This window comes from Bombina bombina, chromosome 6, assembly GCF_027579735.1.
Source record: "Bombina bombina isolate aBomBom1 chromosome 6, aBomBom1.pri, whole genome shotgun sequence".
Lineage (NCBI taxonomy): Eukaryota > Metazoa > Chordata > Amphibia > Anura > Bombinatoridae > Bombina > Bombina bombina.
The window spans coordinates 776282913-776307511 of NC_069504.1; the positions used below are offsets into that span (position 1 = coordinate 776282913).

Genomic DNA, 24599 nt, shown 5'->3' on the forward strand with positions numbered 1-24599 from the left:
GAGGACTATGACATCTTCACACACAGAGGATTCTTTTTTCCCAGCTATACTTCAATCAACCCTCTGTCTTAACAGGCGCAGGGGGGAAATCTATGAGGTCGATTTATCAAAGGCTTCGCAAGCCTTTCGACCCACTACGGCTGCAGGTTCTCACAAGAGAACCTGCACGCCGTATTTAACAAGCATCTGATGACCGCTGCTTCCCTAATCTTTCGCCACCTCTAAAGTGGCAAAATTCAATCTCTGCGGTCTAGTCCGACCGGGGAGATTGACAGCTCCTGCTCGCACGTGAATGGCTGTGTGCGGGCAGGGGGCGGGATTGCACGCGAGCGCAAAATAGTGCTCATGTGCAATGCTGAATTCCGTCAGGGGAATTCAGCCCGCCAGAGGCAAGCTGCGGCGGACAGGGGCTCGTATGTGCGGCCCTGTCCTCCTCAGCTTGATAAATCAACCCCTATATCATACTGATTAGCAAATTCTTTTCAATTGTCTAAAAGAAACTGCAGCAATTCAAGTTTCACATTCTCCTTGCAAAGACAAAACAATAACTGAGGCTAATGGGGGGATGCTCGGTACGGTGGAAAAAATCTCTGGAATGTTAGGGTGTTTTTCTTCCTTCAGATGTTATAGATCATGGACTCTATCTTATGAAAGAATAAATATTTACATCTTTATATATTATTACATCTATAATGCACTCAATCTTTTTGAATTATTTAAATAGCATACAGATAAACTGTAAATATAAAATGTATAGCTACAAGTAACACACACAAAACATCAACAGTTAAAGGGACATAAAACCCCCAAAAAATTATTCATGATTTAGGTAGAAGATACAATTTTTAACAACTTTCCAATTTACTTCTATTATCAAATTAACTTCATTCTCTTGGTATCATTTGTTGAAAGATCAGCAATACACTAATGGTTGCTGACTGAACACATGGGTGAGCCAATGACAATCAGTATATATATGCAGCCACCAATCAGCAGCTAGAACCTAGATTCTTTGCTGCTCCTGAGCTTTCTTAGATAAGCATTTCAGCAAAGGGTAACAAGAGAATTAAGCAAATTAAATAATAGAAGTAAATTGGAAATCTGTTTAAAATTGTATGTTCTGTCTAAATCATGAATGCCTAGTTATGACTTTACTGTCCCTTTAATGAGTAAGTAAACAGCAATTATAAGATGTCAGAATCACATTACCGCAGTCCTGAGCAGGTACTGACTGCTACAACAGAATTTTCAACGCCATCTGCATAACCACGGTAGTAGCAATCTTCCTAAAAAATAAAGTTTGGTAATTATTCAATCACATATATGAAATATGCAATGTGTCCATATAAATATATTTGAGAAGACTTATTAACATGAACATAAACTGTTTCACAACAGCATCAGTTTAAACAGTCCAAGAAGATGGCATTGAAAAGTATATTAAAAGATATGAGACAATAAGAATATTAAGGAGATATAATTTATGAGAACCTAGAAAGTATTAAAAGTGAATATCAAAAAAACTATTAAAACAGGGACACTTTCATTCATGAAAATTAACATTGCACCAGATTTTAAAAATACTTTTTCTTCTAAAACGCCGGATCGCCGATTGCCCCGCCTGCTTCTTCCTGGTTAACTTACCACAGGCTTCCTCCAATCACAGCATTGCCTCAGGCAATGATTCCCCAGGGGGGAAGTCGTGATTGGAGGATGCCGGAATGACGTATGAAGAGGCTTGCAACGGGCTGGTGAAGCGCTGGAGCGGCTTCAAGAAGAAAAGGTAAGTATTTAAAGAAAACGGGTGAAATGTTAACTTTCATGAATGAAAGTGCCCCTGTTTTTAATAGTATTTTTAAAAACCGAGCACTCATTCTTGAAAGTTTACATTTACTTTAATATCTAAAACTCAATTATAAAAAACTTGCATTAATGCTAGACTTAAAGAGCACAAATTTTCAAGCAAATACATAAAGGACAGAAATTCTGAAAACAATTTATAAATTTTAAAGCATTTTAAACTTAGATGGAAAAAACTTTGATATTAAGTGGTATATTTATTATAGTGCAAGCGGACATGATACGACGTAGCGTATCATGTCCGCTGCACATCGATAAATGCGGACAGCATACGCTGCCGGCATTTATCATTGCACCAGCAGTTCTTGTGAACTGCTGGTGCAATGCCGCCTCCTGCAGGTAGCAGGGGTGTCAATCAACCCGATCGTATTCGATCAGGTTGATTTCTGTCCACCGCCCCAGAGCAGGTGGACAAGTTATGGAGCACTGCTTCATATGGACCGCTGCTTCATAACTTCGGTTTCCGGCAAGCCAGCTCCATAGAGAGCTTGATAAATCGGCCCCTAAATCATTAACTTCAAAAACTTAAATTGTAAGCGTGTGTCAATGTGTGAGTGTGTTTGTAGAACAGGAGCATCAAGAAGCAATGTAACCAAGCCAGAATTCTGTTTTTCCCTAGGCACAAACCTAATTTATGCCTAAAGTGGCAGTAAAATTATTTTTCTACGATACACGATGACATTCTTCTCATAAGGATTATTCTTCCATATATCTCTATTTGCCTTCAAATTATAAAAAGTTATGGGTTAGAATGAATACTATTCCCCTAGCTAAAAAATCTATTTTTTGGTATGGTAGTGTGCAATTTTGGGAAAAGAATTCTTTGAATGCCTGTACCCCCTAAGCATGTGGGATACTCGTGTACAAAGATGACACATCACACAATATCCATTTGTAATCCTCTTCCCAATTAACCCATTCAAAAATCTTGATGGTTTCTGTTGTAGCTTTCAAATATGATCTAGTGGTTTTCACAATAGGTTGCATATACCAATCCAAATAACTTGATAAGTTACTAGTTAATTATCCCATACCGGAAATTATCGTCCTCCCTGGTGGTCTAATCATGTCCTTGTGCACCTTTGGTAGGTGGTAAAACAAAGGTGTACTCGGGCAGGACATTAGTATAAAATTTGATTCTTCTGTAGTTAAGATGACTTCTTCTCTGGCTTTAGATACTAATGAGTTAAGTTCTAAATTAAATATTGGAATGGGATCCCTATCTAGTTTCATATATGTATTTTCACAATCTAATAATCTGTATGCCTCTTGTAGGTACATCTCTCTATCTTGGATCACAATCCCTCCACCTTTATCCGCCTGCCTAATGACTATATCAGTATCCTTTTTTAGAGTGTTTAATGCTCTCCTTTCTAGGTGTGATAAGTTATCGCAGTATTTGAATAGTCCTTTTTTTGTATTGTTTCTCAAAATAATTCCTAAATTCCTCTTTAATTAATTAACCACTGGGATGTATTTACCTTGTGCGAAAACTGGATTAAAGGTGGAGGGACGTTTGAAATGACTATGCAACAATTTGTTTTCCCCTTCATGTAAACACAATTCTATTTTCACTAGATATATCAATTTTGAAGAAAAAAAAAATAGTTTAGGAAAGTGCTACTTGTACTTATTGCCCTATAACTTGCAAAGAACTTGTAAACATTGGGTATTTCTAAACTCAGGACAAAATTTAGAAACTATTTAGCATGGGTGTTTTTTGGTGGTTGTAGATGTGTAACAGACTTTGGGGGTCAAAGTTAGAAAAAGTGTGGGGGGTTTTTTCAATTTTTTCATCATATTTTATAATTATTTTTATAGTAAACTAGGCGATAAGCCTGCCCAGAGGGCAGTCTATGTTTAAAAAATACAAACCCCCAAGCGAAAGCTACAAAAACTAAAAAAAAGCTATCCAAAATAAAAAATTTAAACCTAAACGAATACCTCTATAAAAATAAAAAATCTGGGGGGCGTGTCCGGGCTTTGCTCCTGCTAAGTCGCACTATCTGAGGCTGGAACAAAGAATCTGATAACCCACCGATTATTAGCGGATATCAACAGCATCTCATATAACCAAGCTGATATTCCACTTAAGCATCTCATACGGAAGAGATTGATATAATTTTTTTGCTGTATTTATGACTATTCAGTCCAGATCCGGACCATTATAACTCTAGGCGGTGGCCTACTCTACAGAGTATTAACACACACACCCCGGTACACCAGGGTATACAGCACTTGAATGGCTGTGAACAAGGAGGAAGTATACCTAACTATCATTTCCAGTTTAAAGGAGTTTGAGCTGAAAATGGAAAGCTGTTTTGAAAACTTGTCCCACATCGTGAGAGCTACCACAGCACAGCATAATACGTTGGCTCAAGCAATGGAATCCGTCAACATATCATCAGACTGAAGCTTGCCTCCAGCGTTACTATCAGATCAGACCTCTGTAGCAGCCACATGCATCCCTTTCTTCCACATGTCGCTGTCAATGTTGTCCGGGGGGTTGCGCCCGGCCCCATGAGACAAGAAGTAGAGTCAGCGGATGATCGGAAGACAACTTATCAAGATAATGGCACACTACATAAGGCAGTGAAAAGCATGTATACCCGAGATGAAGCTGCATCACTGTCAGCTAGTCACTATTTCACGTGTCGGTATGGCATACTACAAAAGCTTACCAAAGGTATCATTCTGGGTAAGGGGCATATACACCACATGTGTGGTAGTGCACGTTATTGATGGTATATTTTTGACTGCCATTGAGATGGTTGAATTTTTTGGTGCCAAACAGCCCATTGCACGAAAAGGTTGTTTTAGATGCCCAAATTGCACAACATGCAATGGGCTGAAAAAATTCAACCATCCCCATGGCGGTCAAAAATATACCATCAATCACTCAATAATGTGCACTTCCACACATGTGGTGTATATGTTGATTTGCCCATGTGGCCTACACTATGTAGGGAAGACCCAGGGGACTATTCAAGAACGACTGGCCAACCATCGAATGGCAATAAGGCAGGCCATAAAAAAGGATGAATCAGAGCAACCGGTGGCTCGCCATTGGATGGAGGCGAGTGAGCATGGTTGTGGATGGGGAAAAGTACTGAGGTAATCTCCAGCCTATGGACTGGAGGTATACCTTTGATTACTGTCAGAGGTGTTCACATGTGCGCAGGCAGATTATTTTGTTTGCGTGTCCGCATGTATACCCCCGAGACCAGATTCAATAGCTTGTCTCCCCCGGAAGGGGTTAACTGACTGTGGCTCTGGGGACAGTGCAGCTTCCTGAGAGTGCTATTGTGCACCCAGGGCTGTGCATGTTGCAGAGTCATGGGATGTGTACCCGGTCTGGTCTGAGAGTACAGTCCCCTTCCGTGTTTTGTATATTTCTAGGGTGATTACATAAGCCTGTGCACCCTTCACTTGTTCCCAGTTTGTTGGATTGAGAGCTTGCATTGTGTGGCTGTTTATGGACTCAGGTTTTGGAAGAGACCTTGATGTGGTACCTGGGCTTATCCCATTTGGCCAGATGCGGTAACTAACTCTTCCATTTTTGCTTTTCATCTTAACTGAGAGCTTGTAAGTGAGTGCTGGACTTTCTCTGTATGCTGTATATATAGATAGATAGATAGATAGATAGATAGATGATACTAGATAATGTTTTAATTTAAGAACAACTTAGACATTTTCAGATAGAAGCACAATACCTAGTTCATAACATAAGACTGGAAGTGGACAAATAAGATAAAAAACATAATTTATGCTTACCTGATAAATTCCTTTCTCCTGTAGTGTAGTCAGTCCACGGGTCATCCATTACTTATGGGATATTAACTCCTCCCCAACAGGAAGTGCAAGAGGATCACCCAAGCAGAGCTGCTATATAGCTCCTCCCCTCTACGTCATACCCAGTCATTCGACCGAAACCAAACGAGAAAGGAGAAACTATAGGGTGCAGTGGTGACTGGAATTTAAATTTTAGACCTGCCATAAAAAACAGGGCGGGCCGTGGACTGACTACACTACAGGAGAAAGGAATTTATCAGGTAAGCATAAATTATGTTTTCTCCTGTTAAGTGTAGTCAGTCCATGGGTCATCCATTACTTATGGGATACCAATACCAAAGCTAGAAGTACACGGATGACGGGAGGGAAAGGCAGGATCTTTACACAGAAGGAACCACTGCCTGAAGAACCTTTCTCCCAAAAACAGCCTCAGAAGAAGCAAAAGTGTCAAATTTGTAAAATTTGGAAAAAGTATGAAGAGAAGACCAAGTTGCAGCCTTGCAAATCTGTTCAACAGAGGCCTCATTCTTAAAGGCCCACGTGGAAGCCACAGCTCTCGTAGAATGAGCTGTAATTCTTTCAGGAGGCTGCTGTCCAGCAGTCTCATAGGCTAAACGTATTATGCTACGAAGCCAAAAAGAGAGAGAGGTAGCAGATGCTTTTTGACCTCTCCTCTGACCAGAATAAACTACAAACAGGGAAGATGTTTGGCGAAAATCTTTAGTTGCCTGTAAATAAAATTTTAAGGCACGGACTACGTCTAGATTGTGCAGAAGTCGCTCCTTTTTTGAAGAAGGGTTAGGGCACAATGATGGAACAACAATCTCTTGATTGATATTCTTGTTAGTGACTACCTTAGGTAAGAACCCAGGTTTAGTACGCAGAACTACCTTGTCTGAATGAAAAATCAGATAAGGAGAATCACAATGTAAAGCCGATAACTCAGAGACTCTACGAGCAGAGGAAATAGCCATTAGAAACAGAACTTTCCAAGATAACAGCTTGATATCAATGGAATGAAGGGGTTCAAACGGAACACCCTGTAAAACGTTAAGAACTAAGTTTAAGCTCCATGGTGGAGCAACAGTCTTAAACACAGGCTTAATCCTGGCCAAAGCCTGACAAAAAGCCTGAACGTCTGGAACTTCTGACAGACGTTTGTGTAAAAGGATGGACAGAGCTGAGATCTGTCCCTTTAAAGAACTTGCAGATAAACCCTTTTCTAAACCGTCTTGTAGAAAAGACAATATCCTAGGAATCCTAACCTTACTCCATGAGTAACTCTTGGATTCGCACCAGTGTAAATATTTACGCCATATTTTATGGTAAATTTTCCTGGTAACAGGTTTCCTAGCCTGTATTAAGGTATCAATTACTGACTCCGAAAATCCACGCTTTGATAAAATCAAGCGTTCAATCTCCATGCAGTCAGCTTCAGAGAAATTAGATTTTGATGTTTGAAAGGACCCTGAATTAGAAGGTCCTGTCTCAGAGGCAGAGACCAAGGTGGACAGGATGACATGTCCACTAGATCTGCATACCAGGTCCTGCGTGGCCACGCAGGCGCTATTAGAATCACCGATGCTTTCTCCTGTTTGATCCTGGCAATCAATCGAGGAAGCATCGGGAAGGGTGGAAACACATAAGCCATCTTGAAGGTCCAAGGTGCTGTCAAAGCATCTATCAGGACCGCTCCCGGGTCCCTGGACCTGGACCCGTAACAAGGAAGCTTGGCGTTCTGGCGAGACGCCATGAGATCCATATCTGGTTTGCCCCAACGTCAAAGTATTTGGGCAAAGACCTCCGGATGAAGTTCCCACTCCCCCGGATGAAAAGTCTGGCGACTTAGAAAATCCGCCTCCCAGTTCTCCACGCCTGGGATGTGGATCGCTGACAGGTGGCAAGAGTGAGACTCTGCCCAGCGAATTATCTTTGATACTTCCATCATCGCTAGGGAACTCCTTGTCCCTTCCTGATGGTTGATGTAAGCCACAGTCGTGATGTTGTCCGACTGAAACCTGATGAACCTCAGAATTGCTAACTGAGGCCAAGCCAGAAGGGCATTGAGAACTGCTCTCAATTCCAGAATGTTTATTGGAAGGAGACTCTCCTCCTGAGTCCATGATCCCTGAGCCTTCAGGGAATTCCAGACAGCGCCCCAACCTAGTAGGCTGGCGTCTGTTGTTACAATTGTCCAGTCTGGTCTGCTGAAGGGCATCCCCCTGGACAGATGTGGCCGAGAAAGCCACCATAGAAGAGAATCTCTGGTCTCTTGATCCAGATTCAGCGTAGGGGACAAATCTGAGTAATCCCCATTCCACTGACTTAGCATGCACAATTGCAGCGGTCTGAGATGCAGGCGTGCAAAAGGTACTATGTCCATTGCCGCTACCATTAAGCAGATTACCTCCATGCATTGAGCCACTGACGGGTGTTGAATGGAATGAAGGACACGGCAAGCATTTAGAAGTTTTGTTAACCTGTCCTCTGTCAGGTAAATTTTCATTTCTACAGAATCTATAAGAGTCCCCAAGAAGGGAACTCTTGTGAGTGGCAATAGAGAACTCTTTTCTACGTTCACCTTCCACCCATGCGACCTTAGAAATGCCAGAACTAACTCTGTATGAGACTTGGCAGTTTGGAAATTTGACGCTTGTATCAGAATGTTGTCTAGGTACGGAGCTACCTCTATTCGTCGCGGTCTTAGTACCGCCAGAAGAGAGCCCAGGACCTTTGTAAAGATTCTTGGAGCCGTAGCTAACCCGAAGGGAAGAGCTACAAACTGATAATGCCTGTCTAGGAAGGCAAACCTTAGGTACCGGTAATGATCCCTGTGAATCGGTATGTGAAAGTACGCATCCTTTAGATCCACTGTGGTCATGTACTGACCCTTTTGGATCATGGGTAAGATTGTCCGAATAGTTTCCATTTTGAACGATGGAACTCTTAGGAATTTGTTTAGGATCTTTAAATCCAAGATTGGTCTGAAGGTTCCCTCTTTCTTGGGAACCACAAACAGATTTGAGTAAAACCCTTGTCCGTGTTCCGACCGCGGAACCGGGTGGATCACTCCCATTAACAAAAGATCTTGAACACAGCGTAGAAACGCCTCTTTCTTTGTCTGGTTTGTTGACAACCTTGAAAGATGAAATCTCCCTTTGGGAGGAGAAGCTTTGAAGTCCAGAAGATATCCCTGGGATATGATCTCTAACGCCCAGGGATCCTGGACATCTCTTGCCCAAGCCTGGGCGAAGAGAGAAAGTCTGCCCCCTACTAGATCCGTTGCCAGATCGGGGGCCCTCACTTCATGCTGTCTTAGGGGCGGCAGCAGGTTTTCTGGCCTGCTTGCCCTTGTTCCAGGTCTGGTTAGGTTTCCAGCCCTGTCTGTAACGAGCAACAGTTCCTTCCTGTTTTGTAGCGGAGGAAGTTGATGCTGCTCCTGCCTTGAAGTTACGAAAGGCACGAAAATTAGACTGTCTAGCCCTTGGTTTGGCTCTGTCTTGAGGCAGGGCATGTCCCTTACCTCCAGTAAGGTCAGCGATAATTTCTTTGAAACCGGGCCCAAATAATGTCTGCCCTTTGAAAGATATGTTAAGCAATTTAGATTTAGAAGTCACATCGGCTGACCAGGATTTTAGCCACAGCGCTCTGCGCGCCTGGATGGCGAAACCGGAATTCTTAGCCGTAAGCTTAGTTAAATGTACTACGGCATCAGAAATAAATGAATTAGCTAGCTTAAGGACTCTAAGCTTGTCTATGATTTCATCCAATGGAACTGAGCTAATGGTCTCCTCTAGAGACTCAAACCAAAATGCCGCCGCAGCCGTGACAGGCGCAATGCATGCGAGAGGTTGTAATATAAAACCTTGTTGAGTAAACATTTTCTTAAGGTAACCCTCTAATTTTTTGTCCATTGGGTCTGAAAAGGCACAGCTATCCTCCACCGGGATAGTGGTACGCTTAGCCAGAGTAGAAACTGCTCCTTCCACCTTAGGGACCGTCTGCCATAAGTCCCGTGTGGTGGCGTCTATTGGAAACATTTTTCTAAATATAGGAGGGGGGGAAAAGGGCACACCTGGCCTATCCCACTCCTTAGTAATAATTTCTGTAAGTCTCTTAGGTATAGGAAAGACGTCAGTACACGCCGGTACCGCATAGTATCTATCCAGCCTACATAATTTCTCTGGGATTGCAACCGTGTTACAATCATTCAGAGCCGCTAATACCTCCCCTAATAATACACGGAGGTTTTCAAGCTTAAATTTAAAATTTGAAATGTCTGAGTCCAGTCTATTTGGATCAGATCCGTCACCCACAGAATGAAGCTCTCCGTCTTCATGTTCTGCCACTTTTGACGCAGTATCAGACGTGGCTCTAGCATTATCAGCGTAGTCTGTTCTCACCCCAGAGTGGTCGCGTTTACCTCTAAGTTCTGGTAATTTAGATAAAACTTCAGTCATAACATTAGCCATTCCGTCACCCACAGAATGAAGCTCTCCGTCTTCATGTTCTGCCACTTGTGACGCAGTATCAGACGTGGCTCTAGCATTATCAGCGTACTCTGTTCTCACCCCAGAGTGGTCGCGTTTACCTCTAAGTTCTGGTAATTTAGATAAAACTTCAGTCATAACATTAGCCAAACTTCAGTCATAACATTAGCCATTTGTGTACTAATTGCATTGATGCTACTTTAAATAAAAGTCAATCTGCATCTCCCGCTCAGGAGGTGCGTGATATTGCGACGCCAAGTACATCAGGGCGGCCATTACAAATCCCTTTACACGTAAAGGGATTTGTAATGGCCGCCCTGATGTACTTGGCGTCGCAATATCACGCACCTCCTGAGCGGGAGATGCAGGTACTGACACGTGAGGAGAGTTAGTCGGCATAACTTTCCCCTCGTTGTCTGGTGAAATTTTCTTAAAATGTACAGATTGACTTTTATTTAAAGTAGCATCAATGCAATTAGTACACAAATTTCTATTGGGCTCCACATTGGCTTTTGAACATATTGCACAAAGAGATTCCTCTATGTCAGACATGTTAAAACAAACTAGCAATTAGACTAGCAAGCTTGGAAAATATTTTTCAAATAAATTTGCAAGCAATATAAAAAAACGTTACTGTGCCTTTAAGAAGCACACAAAAACTGTCACAGTTGAATAACAATGAACCGGATTAGTTATAGAAACCAAATTTTCACAGTAAATGCATAAATTTAGCAAAGGATTGCACTCATTAGCAATGGATGATTAACCCTTAATATCAGAAAAACGGATAACAATTGAAAAACAGAATTTATGTTTACCTGATAAATTTCTTTCTCCAACGGTGTGTCCGGTCCACGGCGTCATCCTTACTTGTGGGATATTCTCTTCCCCAACAGGAAATGGCAAAGAGCCCAGCAAAGCTGGTCACATGATCCCTCCTAGGCTCCGCCTACCCCAGTCATTCGACCGACGTTAAGGAGGAATATTTGCATAGGAGAAACCATATGGTACCGTGGTGACTGTAGTTAAAGAAAATAAATTATCAGACCTGATTAAAAAACCAGGGCGGGCCGTGGACCGGACACACCGTTGGAGAAAGAAATTTATCAGGTAAACATAAATTCTGTTTTCTCCAACATAGGTGTGTCCGGTCCACGGCGTCATCCTTACTTGTGGGAACCAATACCAAAGCTTTAGGACACGGATGAAGGGAGGGAGCAAATCAGGTCACCTAAATGGAAGGCACCACGGCTTGCAAAACCTTTCTCCCAAAAATAGCCTCAGAAGAAGCAAAAGTATCAAACTTGTAAAATTTGGTAAAAGTGTGCAGTGAAGACCAAGTCGCTGCCCTACATATCTGATCAACAGAAGCCTCGTTCTTGAAGGCCCATGTGGAAGCCACAGCCCTAGTGGAATGAGCTGTGATTCTTTCGGGAGGCTGCCGTCCGGCAGTCTCGTAAGCCAATCTGATGATGCTTTTAATCCAAAAAGAGAGAGAGGTAGAAGTTGCTTTTTGACCTCTCCTTTTACCTGAATAAACAACAAACAAGGAAGATGTTTGTCTAAAATCCTTTGTAGCATCTAAATAGAATTTTAGAGCGCGAACAACATCCAAATTGTGCAACAAACGTTCCTTCTTTGAAACTGGTTTTGGACACAGAGAAGGTACGATAATCTCCTGGTTAATGTTTTTGTTAGAAACAACTTTTGGAAGAAAACCAGGTTTAGTACGTAAAACCACCTTATCTGCATGAAACACCAGATAAGGAGGAGAACACTGCAGAGCAGATAATTCTGAGACTCTTCTAGCAGAAGAAATCGCAACTAAAAACAAAACTTTCCAAGATAATAACTTAATATCAACGGAATGTAAGGGTTCAAACGGAACCCCCTGAAGAACCGAAAGAACTAAATTGAGACTCCAAGGAGGAGTCAAAGGTTTGTAAACAGGCTTGATTCTAACCAGAGCCTGAACAAAGGCTTGAACATCTGGCACAGCTGCCAGCTTTTTGTGAAGTAATACCGACAAGGCAGAAATCTGTCCCTTCAGGGAACTAGCAGATAATCCTTTTTCCAATCCTTCTTGAAGGAAGGATAGAATCCTAGGAATCTTAACCTTGTCCCAAGGGAATCCTTTAGATTCACACCAACAGATATATTTTTTCCAAATTTTGTGGTAAATCTTTCTAGTTACAGGCTTTCTGGCCTGAACAAGAGTATCGATAACAGAATCTGAGAATCCTCGCTTCGATAAAATCAAGCGTTCAATCTCCAAGCAGTCAGCTGGAGTGAAACCAGATTCGGATGTTCGAACGGACCCTGAATAAGAAGGTCTCGTCTCAAAGGTAGCTTCCAAGGTGGAGCCGATGACATATTCACCAGATCTGCATACCAAGTCCTGCGTGGCCACGCAGGAGCTATCAAGATCACCGACGCCCTCTCCTGATTGATCCTGGCTACCAGCCTGGGGATGAGAGGAAATGGCGGGAACACATAAGCTAGTTTGAAGGTCCAAGGTGCTACTAGTGCATCCACTAGAGCCGCCTTGGGATCCCTGGATCTGGCCCCGTAGCAAGGAACTTTGAAGTTCTGACGAGAGGCCATCAGATCCATGTCTGGAATGCCCCACAGGTGAGTGACTTGGGCAAAGATTTCCGGATGGAGTTCCCACTCCCCCGGATGCAATGTCTGACGACTCAGAAAATCCGCTTCCCAATTTTCCACTCCTGGGATGTGGATAGCAGACAGGTGGCAGGAGTGAGACTCCGCCCATAGAATGATTTTGGTCACTTCTTCCATCGCTAGGGAACTCCTTGTTCCCCCCTGATGGTTGATGTACGCAACAGTTGTCATGTTGTCTGATTGAAACCGTATGAACTTGGTCCTCGCTAGCCGAGGCCAGGCCTTGAGAGCATTGAATATCGCTCTCAGTTCCAGAATATTTATCGGTAGAAGAGATTCTTCCCGAGACCAAAGACCCTGAGCTTTCAGGGATCCCCAGACCGCGCCCCAGCCCATCAGACTGGCGTCGGTCGTGACAATGACCCACTCTGGTCTGCGGAACGTCATCCCTTGAGACAGATTGTCCAGGGACAGCCACCAACGGAGTGAGTCTCTGGTCCTCTGATTTACTTGTATCTTCGGAGACAAGTCTGTATAGTCCCCATTCCACTGACTGAGCATGCACAGTTGTAATGGTCTTAGATGAATGCGCGCAAAAGGAACTATGTCCATCGCCGCTACCATCAACCCGATCACTTCCATGCACTGAGCTATGGAAGGAAGAGGAACGGAATGAAGTATCCGACAAGAGTCTAGAAGTTTTGTTTTTCTGGCCTCTGTTAGAAAGATCCTCATTTCTAAAGAGTCTATAATTGTTCCCAAGAAGGGAACCCTTGTTGACGGGGATAGAGAACTCTTTTCCACGTTCACTTTCCAGCCGTGAGATCTGAGAAAGGCCAGGACAATGTCCGTGTGAGCCTTTGCTTGAGGAAGGGACGACGCTTGAATCAGAATGTCGTCCAGGTAAGGTACTACTGCAATGCCCCTTGGTCTTAGCACCGCTAGAAGGGAGCCTAGTACCTTTGTGAAAATCCTTGGAGCAGTGGCTAATCCGAAAGGAAGCGCCACGAACTGGTAATGTTTGTCCAGGAATGCAAACCTTAGGAACCGATGATGTTCCTTGTGGATAGGAATATGTAGATACGCATCCTTTAAATCCACCGTGGTCATGAATTGACCCTCCTGGATGGAAGGAAGAATAGTTCGAATGGTTTCCATCTTGAAAGATGGAACCTTGAGAAACTTGTTTAAGATCTTGAGATCTAAGATTGGTCTGAACGTTCCCTCTTTTTTGGGAACTATGAACAGATTGGAGTAGAACCCCATCCCTTGTTCTCTTAGTGGAACAGGATGAATCACTCCCATTTTTAACAGGTCTTCTACACAATGTAAGAACGCCTGTCTTTTTATGTGGTCTGAAGACAACTGAGACCTGTGGAACCTCCCCCTTGGGGGAAGTCCCTTGAATTCCAGAAGATAACCCTGGGAGACTATTTCTAGTGCCCAAGGATCCAGAACATCTCTTGCCCAAGCCTGAGCGAAGAGAGAGAGTCTGCCCCCCACCAGATCCGGTCCCGGATCGGGGGCCAATATTTCATGCTGTCTTGGTAGCAGTGGCAGGCTTCTTGGCCTGCTTTCCCTTGTTCCAGCCTTGCATTGGTCTCCAAGCTGGCTTGGCTTGAGAAGTATTACCCTCTTGCTTAGAGGACGTAACACTTTGGGCTGGTCCGTTTTTACGAAAGGGACGAAAATTGGGTCTATTTTTTGCCTTGAAAGGCCGATCCTGAGGAAGGGCGTGGCCCTTACCCCCAGTGATATCCGAGATAATCTCTTTCAAGTCAGGGCCAAACAGCGTTTTCCCCTTGAAAGGAATGTTTAGTAGCTTGTTCTTGGAAGACGCGTCAGCCGACCAAGATTTCAACCAAAGCGCTCTGCGCGCCACAATAGCAAACCCAGAATTCTTAGCCGCTAACCTAGCCAATTGCAAAGTGGCGTCTAGGGTGAAAGAATTAGCCAATTTGAGAGCATTGATTCTGTCCATAATCTCCTCATAAGGAGGAGAATCACTATCGAGCGCCTTTATCAGTTCATCAAACCAGAAACATGCGGCTGTAGTGACAGGGACAATGCATGAAATTGGTTGTAGAAGGTAACCCTGCTGAACAAACATCTTTTTAAGCAAACCTTCTAATTTTTTATCCATAGGATCTTTGAAAGCACAACTATCCTCTATGGGTATAGTGGTGCGTTTGTTTAAAGTAGAAACCGCTCCCTCGACCTTGGGGACTGTCTGCCATAAGTCCTTTCTGGGGTCGACCATAGGAAACAATTTTTTAAATATGGGGGGAGGGACGAAAGGAATACCGGGCCTTTCCCATTCTTTATTAACAATGTCCGCCACCCGCTTGGGTATAGGAAAAGCTTCTGGGAGCTCCGGCACCTCTAGGAACTTGTCCATTTTACATAGTTTCTCTGGGATGACCAACTTTTCACAATCATCCAGAGTGGATAATACCTCCTTAAGCAGAATGCGGAGATGTTCCAACTTAAATTTAAATGCAATTACATCAGGTTCAGCCTGTTGAGAAATGTTCCCTGAATCAGTAATTTCTCCCTCAGACAAAACCTCCCTGGCCCCCTCAGATTGGGTTAGGGGCCCTTCAGAGATATTAATATCAGCGTCGTCATGCTCTTCAGTAACTAAAACAGAGCAGCCACGCTTACGCTGACAAGGGTTCATTTTGGCTAAAATGTTTTTGACAGAATTATCCATTACAGCCGTTAATTGTTGCATAGTAAGCAGTATTGGCGCGCTAGATGTACTAGGGGCCTCCTGAGTGGGCAAGACTCGTGTAGACGAAGGAGGGAATGATGCAGTACCATGCTTACTCCCCTCACTTGAGGAATCATCTTGGGCATCATTGTCATTATCACATAAATCACATTTATTTAAATGAACAGGAATTCTGGCTTCCCCACATTCAGAACACAGTCTATCTGGTAGTTCAGACATGTTAAACAGGCATAAACTTGATAATAAAGTACAAAAAACGTTTTAAAATAAAACCGTTACTGTCACTTTAAATTTTAAACTGAACACACTTTATTACTGCAATTGCGAAAAAACATGAAGGAATTGTACAAAATTCACCAAATTTTCACCACAGTGTCTTAAAGCCTTAAAAGTATTGCACACCAAATTTGGAAGCTTTAACCCTTAAAATAACGGAACCGGAGCCGTTTTAACACTTTAACCCCTTTACAGTCCCTGGTATCTGCTTTGCTGAGACCCAACCAAGCCCAAAGGGGAATACGATACCAAATGACGCCTTCAGAAAGTCTTTTCTAAGTATCAGAGCTCCTCTCACATGCGACTGCATGCCATGCCTCTCAAAAACAAGTGCGCCACACCGGCGCGAAAATGAGGCTCTGCTTATGCTTTGGGAAAGCCCCAGAGAAATAAGGTGTCTAATACAGTGCCTGCCGATATTATAATATCAATAAACCCAGATAAAATGATTCCTCAAAGCTAAATATGTTTTCTTCTGTTATGTGTGATCAGTCCACGGGTCATCATTACTTCTGGGATATAACTCCTCCCCAACAGGAAATGCAAGAGGATTCACCCAGCAGAGCTGCATATAGCTCCTCCCCTCTACGTCAGTCCCAGTCATTCTCTTGCACCCAACGACTAGATAGGATGTGTGAGAGGACTATGGTGATTATACTTAGTTTTTATGACTTCAATCAAAAGTTTGTTATTTTAAAATAGCACCGGAGCGTGTTATTACTTCTCTGGCAGAGTTTGAGGAAGAATCTGTCAGAGTTTTTTTACTATGATTTTAACCGGAGTAGTTAAGATCATATTGCTGTTCTCGGCCATCTGAGGGAGGTAAAGGCTTCAGATCAGGGGACAGCGGGCAGATGAATCTGCATTGAGGTATGTAGCAGTTTTTATTTTCTGAATGGAATTGATGAGAAAATCCTGCCATACCGTTAAAATGACATGTATGTATACACTTCAGTATTCTGGGGATGGTATTTCACCGGAACTACTCTGTTAAAGGTCACTAATCCTTTTTAATAACTATTTATCATGTTAAACGTTTTTGCTGGAATGTAGAATCGTTTACATTGCTGAGGTACTGTGTGAATAAATATTTGGGCATTATTTTCCACTTGGCAGTTTTTTTGCTTTAATTGTGACAGTTTCGTTTCTCTTCACTGCTGTGTGGGAGAGGGAGGGGCCGTTTTTGGCGCTCTTTGCTACGCATCAAAAAATACCAGTCAGTTACTTTTATATTTCCTGCATGATCCGGTTCATCTCTGATAGATCTCAGGGGTCTTCAAACTTCTTTGAAGGGAGGTAAATTCTCTCAGCAGAGCTGTGAGAATTCTTATAGTGACTGTGAATAAAAACGTTGCTTTGTATTTTTTATGTCAAATTTAATTATTGTTATTTTACTAATGGGAACAAACCTTTGCTAAAAGTTTTGTGGTTTTAAAGTTTGATGCTATAACTGTTTTTCAGTTCATTATTTCAACTGTCATTTAATCGTTAGTACCTCTTTGAGGCACAGTACGCTTTTTTGCTAAAAAAGATTATAACCAAGTTGTAAGTTTTTTGCTAGTGTGTTAAACATGTCTGACTCAGAGGAAGATATCTGTGTCATTTGTTCCAATGCCAAGGTGGAGCCCAATAGAAATTTATGTACTAACTGTATTGATGCTACTTTAAATAAAAGTCAATCTGTACAATGTGAACAAATTTCACCAAACAGCGAGGGGAGAGTTATGCCGACTAACTCGCCTCACGCGGCAGTACCTGCATCTCCCGCCCGGGAGGTGCGTGATATTTTGGCGCCTAGTACATCTGGGCGGCCATTACAGATAACATTACAAGATATGGCTACTGTTATGACTGAAGTTTTGTCTAAATTACCAGAACTAAGAGGCAAGCGTGATCACTCTGGGGTGAGAACAGAGTGCGCTGACAATGCTAGGGCCATGTCTGATACTGCGTCACAGCTCGCAGAGCATGAGGACGGAGAGCTTCATTCTGTGGGTGACGGTTCTGATCCAAACAGATTGGACTCAGATATTTCAAATTTTAAATTTAAATTGGAGAACCTCCGTGTATTACTAGGGGAGGTCTTAGCAGCTCTCAACGATTGTAACACCGTTGCAATACCAGAGAAACTGTGTAGGTTGGATAAATACTTTGCGGTACCGGCGAGTACTGATGTTTTTCCTATACCTAAGAGACTAACTGAAATTGTTACTAAGGAGTGGGATAGACCCGGTGTGCCGTTCTCACCCCCTCCAATATTTAGAAAGATGTTTCCAATAGACGCCACCACTCGGGACTTATGGCAAACGGTCCCCAAGGTGGAGGGAGCAGTTTCTACTTTAGCTAAGCGTACCACTATCCCGGTGGAGGATAGCTGTGCTTTCTCAGATCCAATGGATAAAAAATTAGAGGGTTACCTTAAGAAAATGTTTGTTCAACAAGGTTTTATATTACAACCCCTTGCATGTATCGCGCCGATTACGGCTGCGGCAGCATTTTGGATTGAGTCGCTTGAAGAGAACCTTAGTTCATCTACGCTAGACGACATTACGGACAGGCTTAGAGTCCTTAAACTAGCTAATTCCTTCATTTCGGAGGCCGTAGTACATTTAACCAAACTTACGGCTAAGAACTCAGGATTCGCCATACAGGCACGTAGGGCGCTGTGGCTAAAATCCTGGTCAGCTGATGTTACTTCTAAGTCCAAATTACTTAATATACCTTTCAAGGGGCAGTCTTTATTTGGGCCCGGTTTGAAAGAGATTATCGCTGACATTACAGGAGGTAAGGGCCACGCCCTACCTCAAGACAAAGCCAAAGCTAAGGCTAGACAGTCTAATTTTCGTCCCTTTCGGAACTTCAAAACAGGAGCAGCATCAACCTCCACTGCACCAAAACAGGAAGGAGCTGTTGCTCGTTACAGGCAAGGCTGGAAGCCTAACCAGTCCTGGAACAAGAGCAAGCAGGCCAGGAAACCTGCTGCTGCCCCAAAGACAGCATGAACCGAGAGCCCCCGATCCGGGACCGGATCTAGTGGGGGGCAGACTCTCTCTCTTCGCCCAGGCCTGGGCAAGAGATGTTCAGGATCCCTGGGCACTAGAGATCATATCTCAGGGATACCTTCTAGACTTCAAATTATCTCCCCCAAGGGGGAGATTTCATCTGTCAAGGTTGTCAACAAACCAGATAAAGAAAGAAGCGTTTCTACGCTGCGTACAAGATCTGTTAATAATGGGAGTGATCCATCCGGTTCCGCGGTCGGAACAAGGACAAGGGTTCTACTCAAACCTGTTTGTGGTTCCCAAAAAAGAGGGAACTTTCAGGCCAATCTTAGATTTAAAGATTCTAAACAAATTCCTAAGAGTTCCATCGTTCAAAATGGAAACTATTCGGACAATCTTACCCATGATCCAAGAGGGTCAGTACATGACCACAGTGGATTTAAAGGATGCTTACCTTCACATACCGATCCACAAAGATCATCACCGGTATCTAAGGTTTGCCTTCTTAGACAGGCACTACCAGTTTGTAGCTCTTCCATTCGGATTGGCTACGGCTCCAAGAATCTTCACAAAGGTTCTGGGTGCCCTTCTGGCGGTACTAAGACCGCGAGGGATTTCGGTAGCTCCATACCTAGACGACATTCTAATACAAGCTTCAAGCTTTCAAACTGCCAAGTCTCATACAGAGTTAGTTCTGGCATTTCTAAGGTCGCATGGATGGAAAGTGAACGAAAAGAAGAGTTCTCTTTTTCCTCTCACAAGAGTCCCATTCTTGGGGACTCTTATAGATTCTGTAGAAATGAAGATTTACCTGACAGAGGACAGGTTAACAAAGCTTCAAAATGCATGCCGTGTCCTTCATTCCATTCAACACCCGTCAGTGGCTCAATGCATGGAGGTGATCGGCTTAATGGTAGCGGCAATGGACATAGTACCTTTTGCACGCCTACACCTCAGACCTCTGCAATTATGCATGCTAAGTCAGTGGAATGGGGATTACTCAGATTTGTCCCCTACTCTGAATCTGAATCAAGAGACCAGAAATTCTCTTCTATGGTGGCTTCATCGGCCACACCTGTCCAGGGGGATGCCATTCAGCAGGCCAGACTGGACAATTGTAACAACAGACGCCAGCCTACTAGGTTGGGGCGCTGTCTGGAATTCTCTGAAGGCTCAGGGACTATGGAATCAGGAGGAGAGTCTCCTTCCAATAAACATTCTGGAATTGAGGGCAGTTCTCAATGCCCTTCTAGCTTGGCCCCAATTAACAACTCGGGGGTTCATCAGGTTTCAGTCGGACAACATCACGACTGTAGCTTACATCAACCATCAGGGAGGGACAAGAAGCTCCCTAGCAATGGTGGAAGTATCAAAGATAATTCGCTGGGCAGAGTCTCACTCTTGCCACCTGTCAGCAATCCACATCCCGGGAGTGGAGAACTGGGAGGCGGATTTCTTGAGTCGCCAGACTTTTCATCCGGGGGAGTGGGAACTTCATCCGGAGGTCTTTGCCCAAATACTTCGACGTTGGGGCAAACCAGAGATAGATCTCATGGCGTCTCGCCAGAACGCCAAACTTCCTCGCTACGGGTCCAGATCCAGGGATCCGGGAGCGGTTCTGATAGATGCTTTGACAGCACCTTGGAACTTCGGGATGGCTTATGTGTTTCCACCCTTTCCGCTGCTTCCTCGATTGATTGCCAAAATCAAGCAGGAGAGAGCATCAGTGATTCTAATAGCGCCTGCATGGCCACGCAGGACTTGGTATGCAGATCTAGTGGACATGTCATCCTGTCCGCCTTGGTCTCTACCTCTAAGACAGGACCTTCTGATACAGGGTCCATTCAAACATCAAAATCTAACTTCTCTGAAGCTGACTGCTTGGAAATTGAACGTTTGATTTTATCAAAACGTGGTTTTTCTGAGTCGGTTATTGATACCTTGATACAGGCTAGGAAGCCTGTTACCAGAAAGATTTACCATAAAATATGGCGTAAATACCTATACTGGTGCGAATCCAAACATTACTCCTGGAGTAAGGTTAGGATCTCTAGGATATTGTCTTTTCTACAAGAAGGGTTAGAAAAGGGTTTATCAGCTAGTTCATTAAAGGGACAGATTTCAGCTCTGTCCATCTTGTTACACAGGCGTCTGTCAGAAAATCCAGACGTCCAGGCTTTTTGTCAGGCTTTGGCTAGGATCAAGCCTGTGTTTAAAGCTGTTGCTCCGCCATGGAGTTTAAACTTAGTTCTTAACGTTTTACAGGGTGTTCCATTTGAACCCCTTCATTCCATTGATATAAGATTGTTATCTTGGAAAGTTCTGTTTTTAATGGCTATTTCCTCGGCTCGAAGAGTCTCTGAGTTATCAGCCTTACATTGTGATTCTCCTTATCTGATTTTTCACTCAGACAAGGTAGTTCTGCGTACTAAACCTGGGTTCTTACCTAAGGTGGTCACTAACAGGAATATCAATCAAGAGATTGTTGTTCCATCCTTGTGTCCAAATCCTTCTTCAAAGAAGGAACGTCTTCTACACAATCTGGATGTAGTTCGTGCCCTCAAATTCTACTTGCAGGCAACTAAAGATTTTCGCCAAACTTCTTCCCTGTTTGTCGTTTATTCTGGACAGAGGAGAGGTCAAAAAGCTTCTGCTACCTCTCTCTCTTTTTGGCTTCGTAGCATAATACGTTTAGCCTATGAGACTGCTGGTCAGCAGCCTCCTGAAAGAATTACAGCTCACTCCACTAGAGCTGTGGCTTCCACTTGGGCCTTTAAGAATGAGGCCTCTGTTGAACAGATTTGCAAGGCTGCAACTTGGTCTTCGCTTCATACTTTTTCCAAATTTTACAAATTTGACACTTTTGCTTCTTCGGAGGCTATTTTTGGGAGAAAGGTTCTTCAGGCAGTGGTTCCTTCTATATAATGAGCCTGCCTATCCCTCCCGTCATCCGTGTACTTTTGCTTTGGTATTGGTATCCCAGAAGTAATGATGACCCGTGGACTGATCACACATAACAGAAGAAAACATAATTTATGCTTACCTGATAAATTCCTTTCTTCTGTTGTGTGATCAGTCCACGGCCCGCCCTGTTTTAAGGCAGGTAAATATCTTTTAAATTATACTCCAGTCACCACTTCACCCTTGGTTACTCCTTTCTCGTTGATTCTTGGTCGAATGACTGGGACTGACGTAGAGGGGAGGAGCTATATGCAGCTCTGCTGGGTGAATCCTCTTGCATTTCCTGTTGGGGAGGAGTTATATCCCAGAAGTAATGATGACCCGTGGACTGATCACACAACAGAAGAAAGGAATTTATCAGGTAAGCATAAATTATGTTTTAAAACTTAATCGATTTAGCCCAGAAAAAGTCTACAATCTTAATAAGCCCTTGTGAAGCCCTTATTTACCATCGTAATAAACATGGCTTACCGGATCCCATAGGGAAAAATGACAGCTTCCAGCATTACATCGTCTTGTTAGAATGTGTCATACCTCAAGCAGCAAGAGACTGCACACTGTTCCCCCAACTGAAGTTAATTGCTCTCAACAGTCCTGTGTGGAACAGCCATGGATTTTAGTTACGGTGCTAAAATCATTTTCCTCATACAAACAGAAATCTTCATCTCTTTTCTGTTTCTGAGTAAATAGTACATACCAGCACTATTTTAAAATAACAAACTCTTGATTGAATAATAAAAACTACAGTTAAACACTAAAAAACTCTAAGCCATCTCCGTGGAGATGTTGCCTGTACAACGGCAAAGAGAATGACTGGGGTAGGCGGAGCCTAGGAGGGATCATGTGACCAGCTTTGCTGGGCTCTTTGCCATTTCCTGTTGGGGAAGAGAATATCCCACAAGTAAGGATGACGCCGTGGACCGGACACACCTATGTTGGAGAAATATAAGCGTTTTTATCACAGTCAAAGCACAGTCTCACAGGTCTGCTGTGAGTGATTACCTCCCGCAAAACTAGTTTTGAAGACCCCTGAGCTCTGTAGAGACGTCCTGGATCATGCAGGGAGAAGAAGGCAGACTGTGACTGAATTTCTAATGCGTAGTAAAAGCGCCAAAATAGGCCCCTCCCACTCACAATACAACAGTGAGGGAAGCTCAGTAAACTGTTTTAATTCAAAACAAACGACAGCCATGTGGAAAATAACGCCCAAAACAATTTTTCACCAAGTACCTCAGATAATTAAACGATTTAACATGCCAGCAAACGTTTAAAATCTAATTTATGAAATGTCATTAAAAAGCCTGCTGCTAGTCGCTCACACTGCAAGTTAGGCTAAAAGTTATATGCATACCGTATTTTCCCAGAGAAGTGCCATTCCCCAGAAATACTTAAGTGTAAACATACATACATATAAGCCTGATACCAGTTGCTACTACTGCATTTAAGGCTGTACTTACATTATATCGGTATTAGCAGTATTTTCTCAGTCAATTCCATTCCTTAGAAAATAATATACTGCAACATACCTCTTTGCAGGTGAACCTGCCCGCTGTCCCCTGTTCTGAAGTTACCTCACTCCTCAGAATGGCCGAGAACAGCAAATGGATCTTAGTTACGTCCGCTAAGATCATACACAAAACTCAGGTAGATTCTTCTTCAAATGCTGCCTGAGAAAAAACAACACACTCCGGTGCCGTTTAAAATAACAAACTTTTGATTGAAGAAATAAAACTAAGTTTAATAACCACAGTCCTCTCACACATCCTATCTATTAGTTGGGTGCAAGAGAATGACTGGGTATGACGTAGAGGGGAGGAGCTATATAGCAGCTCTGCTTGGGTGATCCTCTTGCACTTCCTGTTGGGGAGGAGTTAATATCCCATAAGTAATGGATGACCCGTGGACTGACTACACTTAACAGGAGAAATCACTACAGAACTACAGAGCTATAAGGTCCTAGATCATAGCCTGGACAAGTATAGAATATACCATTTGTGGGTTAATTACAAACCACAAGGAAAATATAACAATATAAGGAAGATACAGACCTGATCCTGATGGTTGCTTGACAGCCTTTCCCCAGCTTCTGTGTAGGTGTAGGTGACAAAATCTTTGGCTATAAAATCACTAGAAAAAAAAAAAGGCATAAAGATGAGCTTTAATAGACCTCAAACAACAATCTCAAGTTGTCCATTAATTGTCAAGTTGTTTGCTTGACCGCTTTGTTTACAGGAAACCTCAATATCCCAGCTCAGGATGGTCCTAGCTCCTTGTTACGAAACCTGATGTCTAGAGCACATTACAAGGTACATGTACAAATAAACATTTTGCAAATTCCTGTTCCATAGACTTAATGTAATGATCAAGATGGCTGAACGTTCCCCTTTTAGGGTCAATTTATATTGGGAAGGGTTTGGGTCTCAGTCCTAATTTTTTTAGGGGTACTTAGGTAAGTGTAGTGTGCATGCAGAACATTTCAGGTTTGAGACTTCTCTTATGTGCAAATTTTTAATATTTCCCCTCACATTACGGTTGATTATACAGTACCTACTGTGGTAGCATTCTACTGTAAAAATAATTTGAGTTTGAGATTCCACTGGTTACAGAGCTAGGGCTAGTAGAAATATGGGGAAAAGCCTACTTTATTCATGCGTTTTGAGAAATGAACAGATTCAATATAAGCATAACAAATAATGAAAATGAACAGTACTTTACAGTAATTAGGTTTATGATTGTCAATTAGGTCTAAAATGTTACTACTTTTGATATTGGCAACAGTGAAGCATGATCTATCATGCTGGTACAGGCCCAAACATGACATTAGGGAAGGAAGACGAAATCTGTCCCCTTAGGGAACTAGCG

At 43.0% G+C, this 24599-nt stretch overlaps 1 protein-coding gene across 1 annotated transcript in view; it reads right to left on the bottom strand.

Annotated features, from left to right (window-relative positions):
* The window catches only part of ADAM9 (ADAM metallopeptidase domain 9), a 621882-nt gene that overhangs the window by 448989 nt on the left and 148294 nt on the right, over positions 1 to 24599 (bottom strand). The window contains exons 4-5 of the mRNA XM_053718079.1: positions 23786 to 23864; positions 1210 to 1286 (exon numbers count right to left, since the gene is read on the bottom strand). Coding sequence (XP_053574054.1) covers positions 1210 to 1286; positions 23786 to 23864 — 156 coding nt within the window. The remainder of the gene's footprint in view (positions 1 to 1209; positions 1287 to 23785; positions 23865 to 24599) is intronic.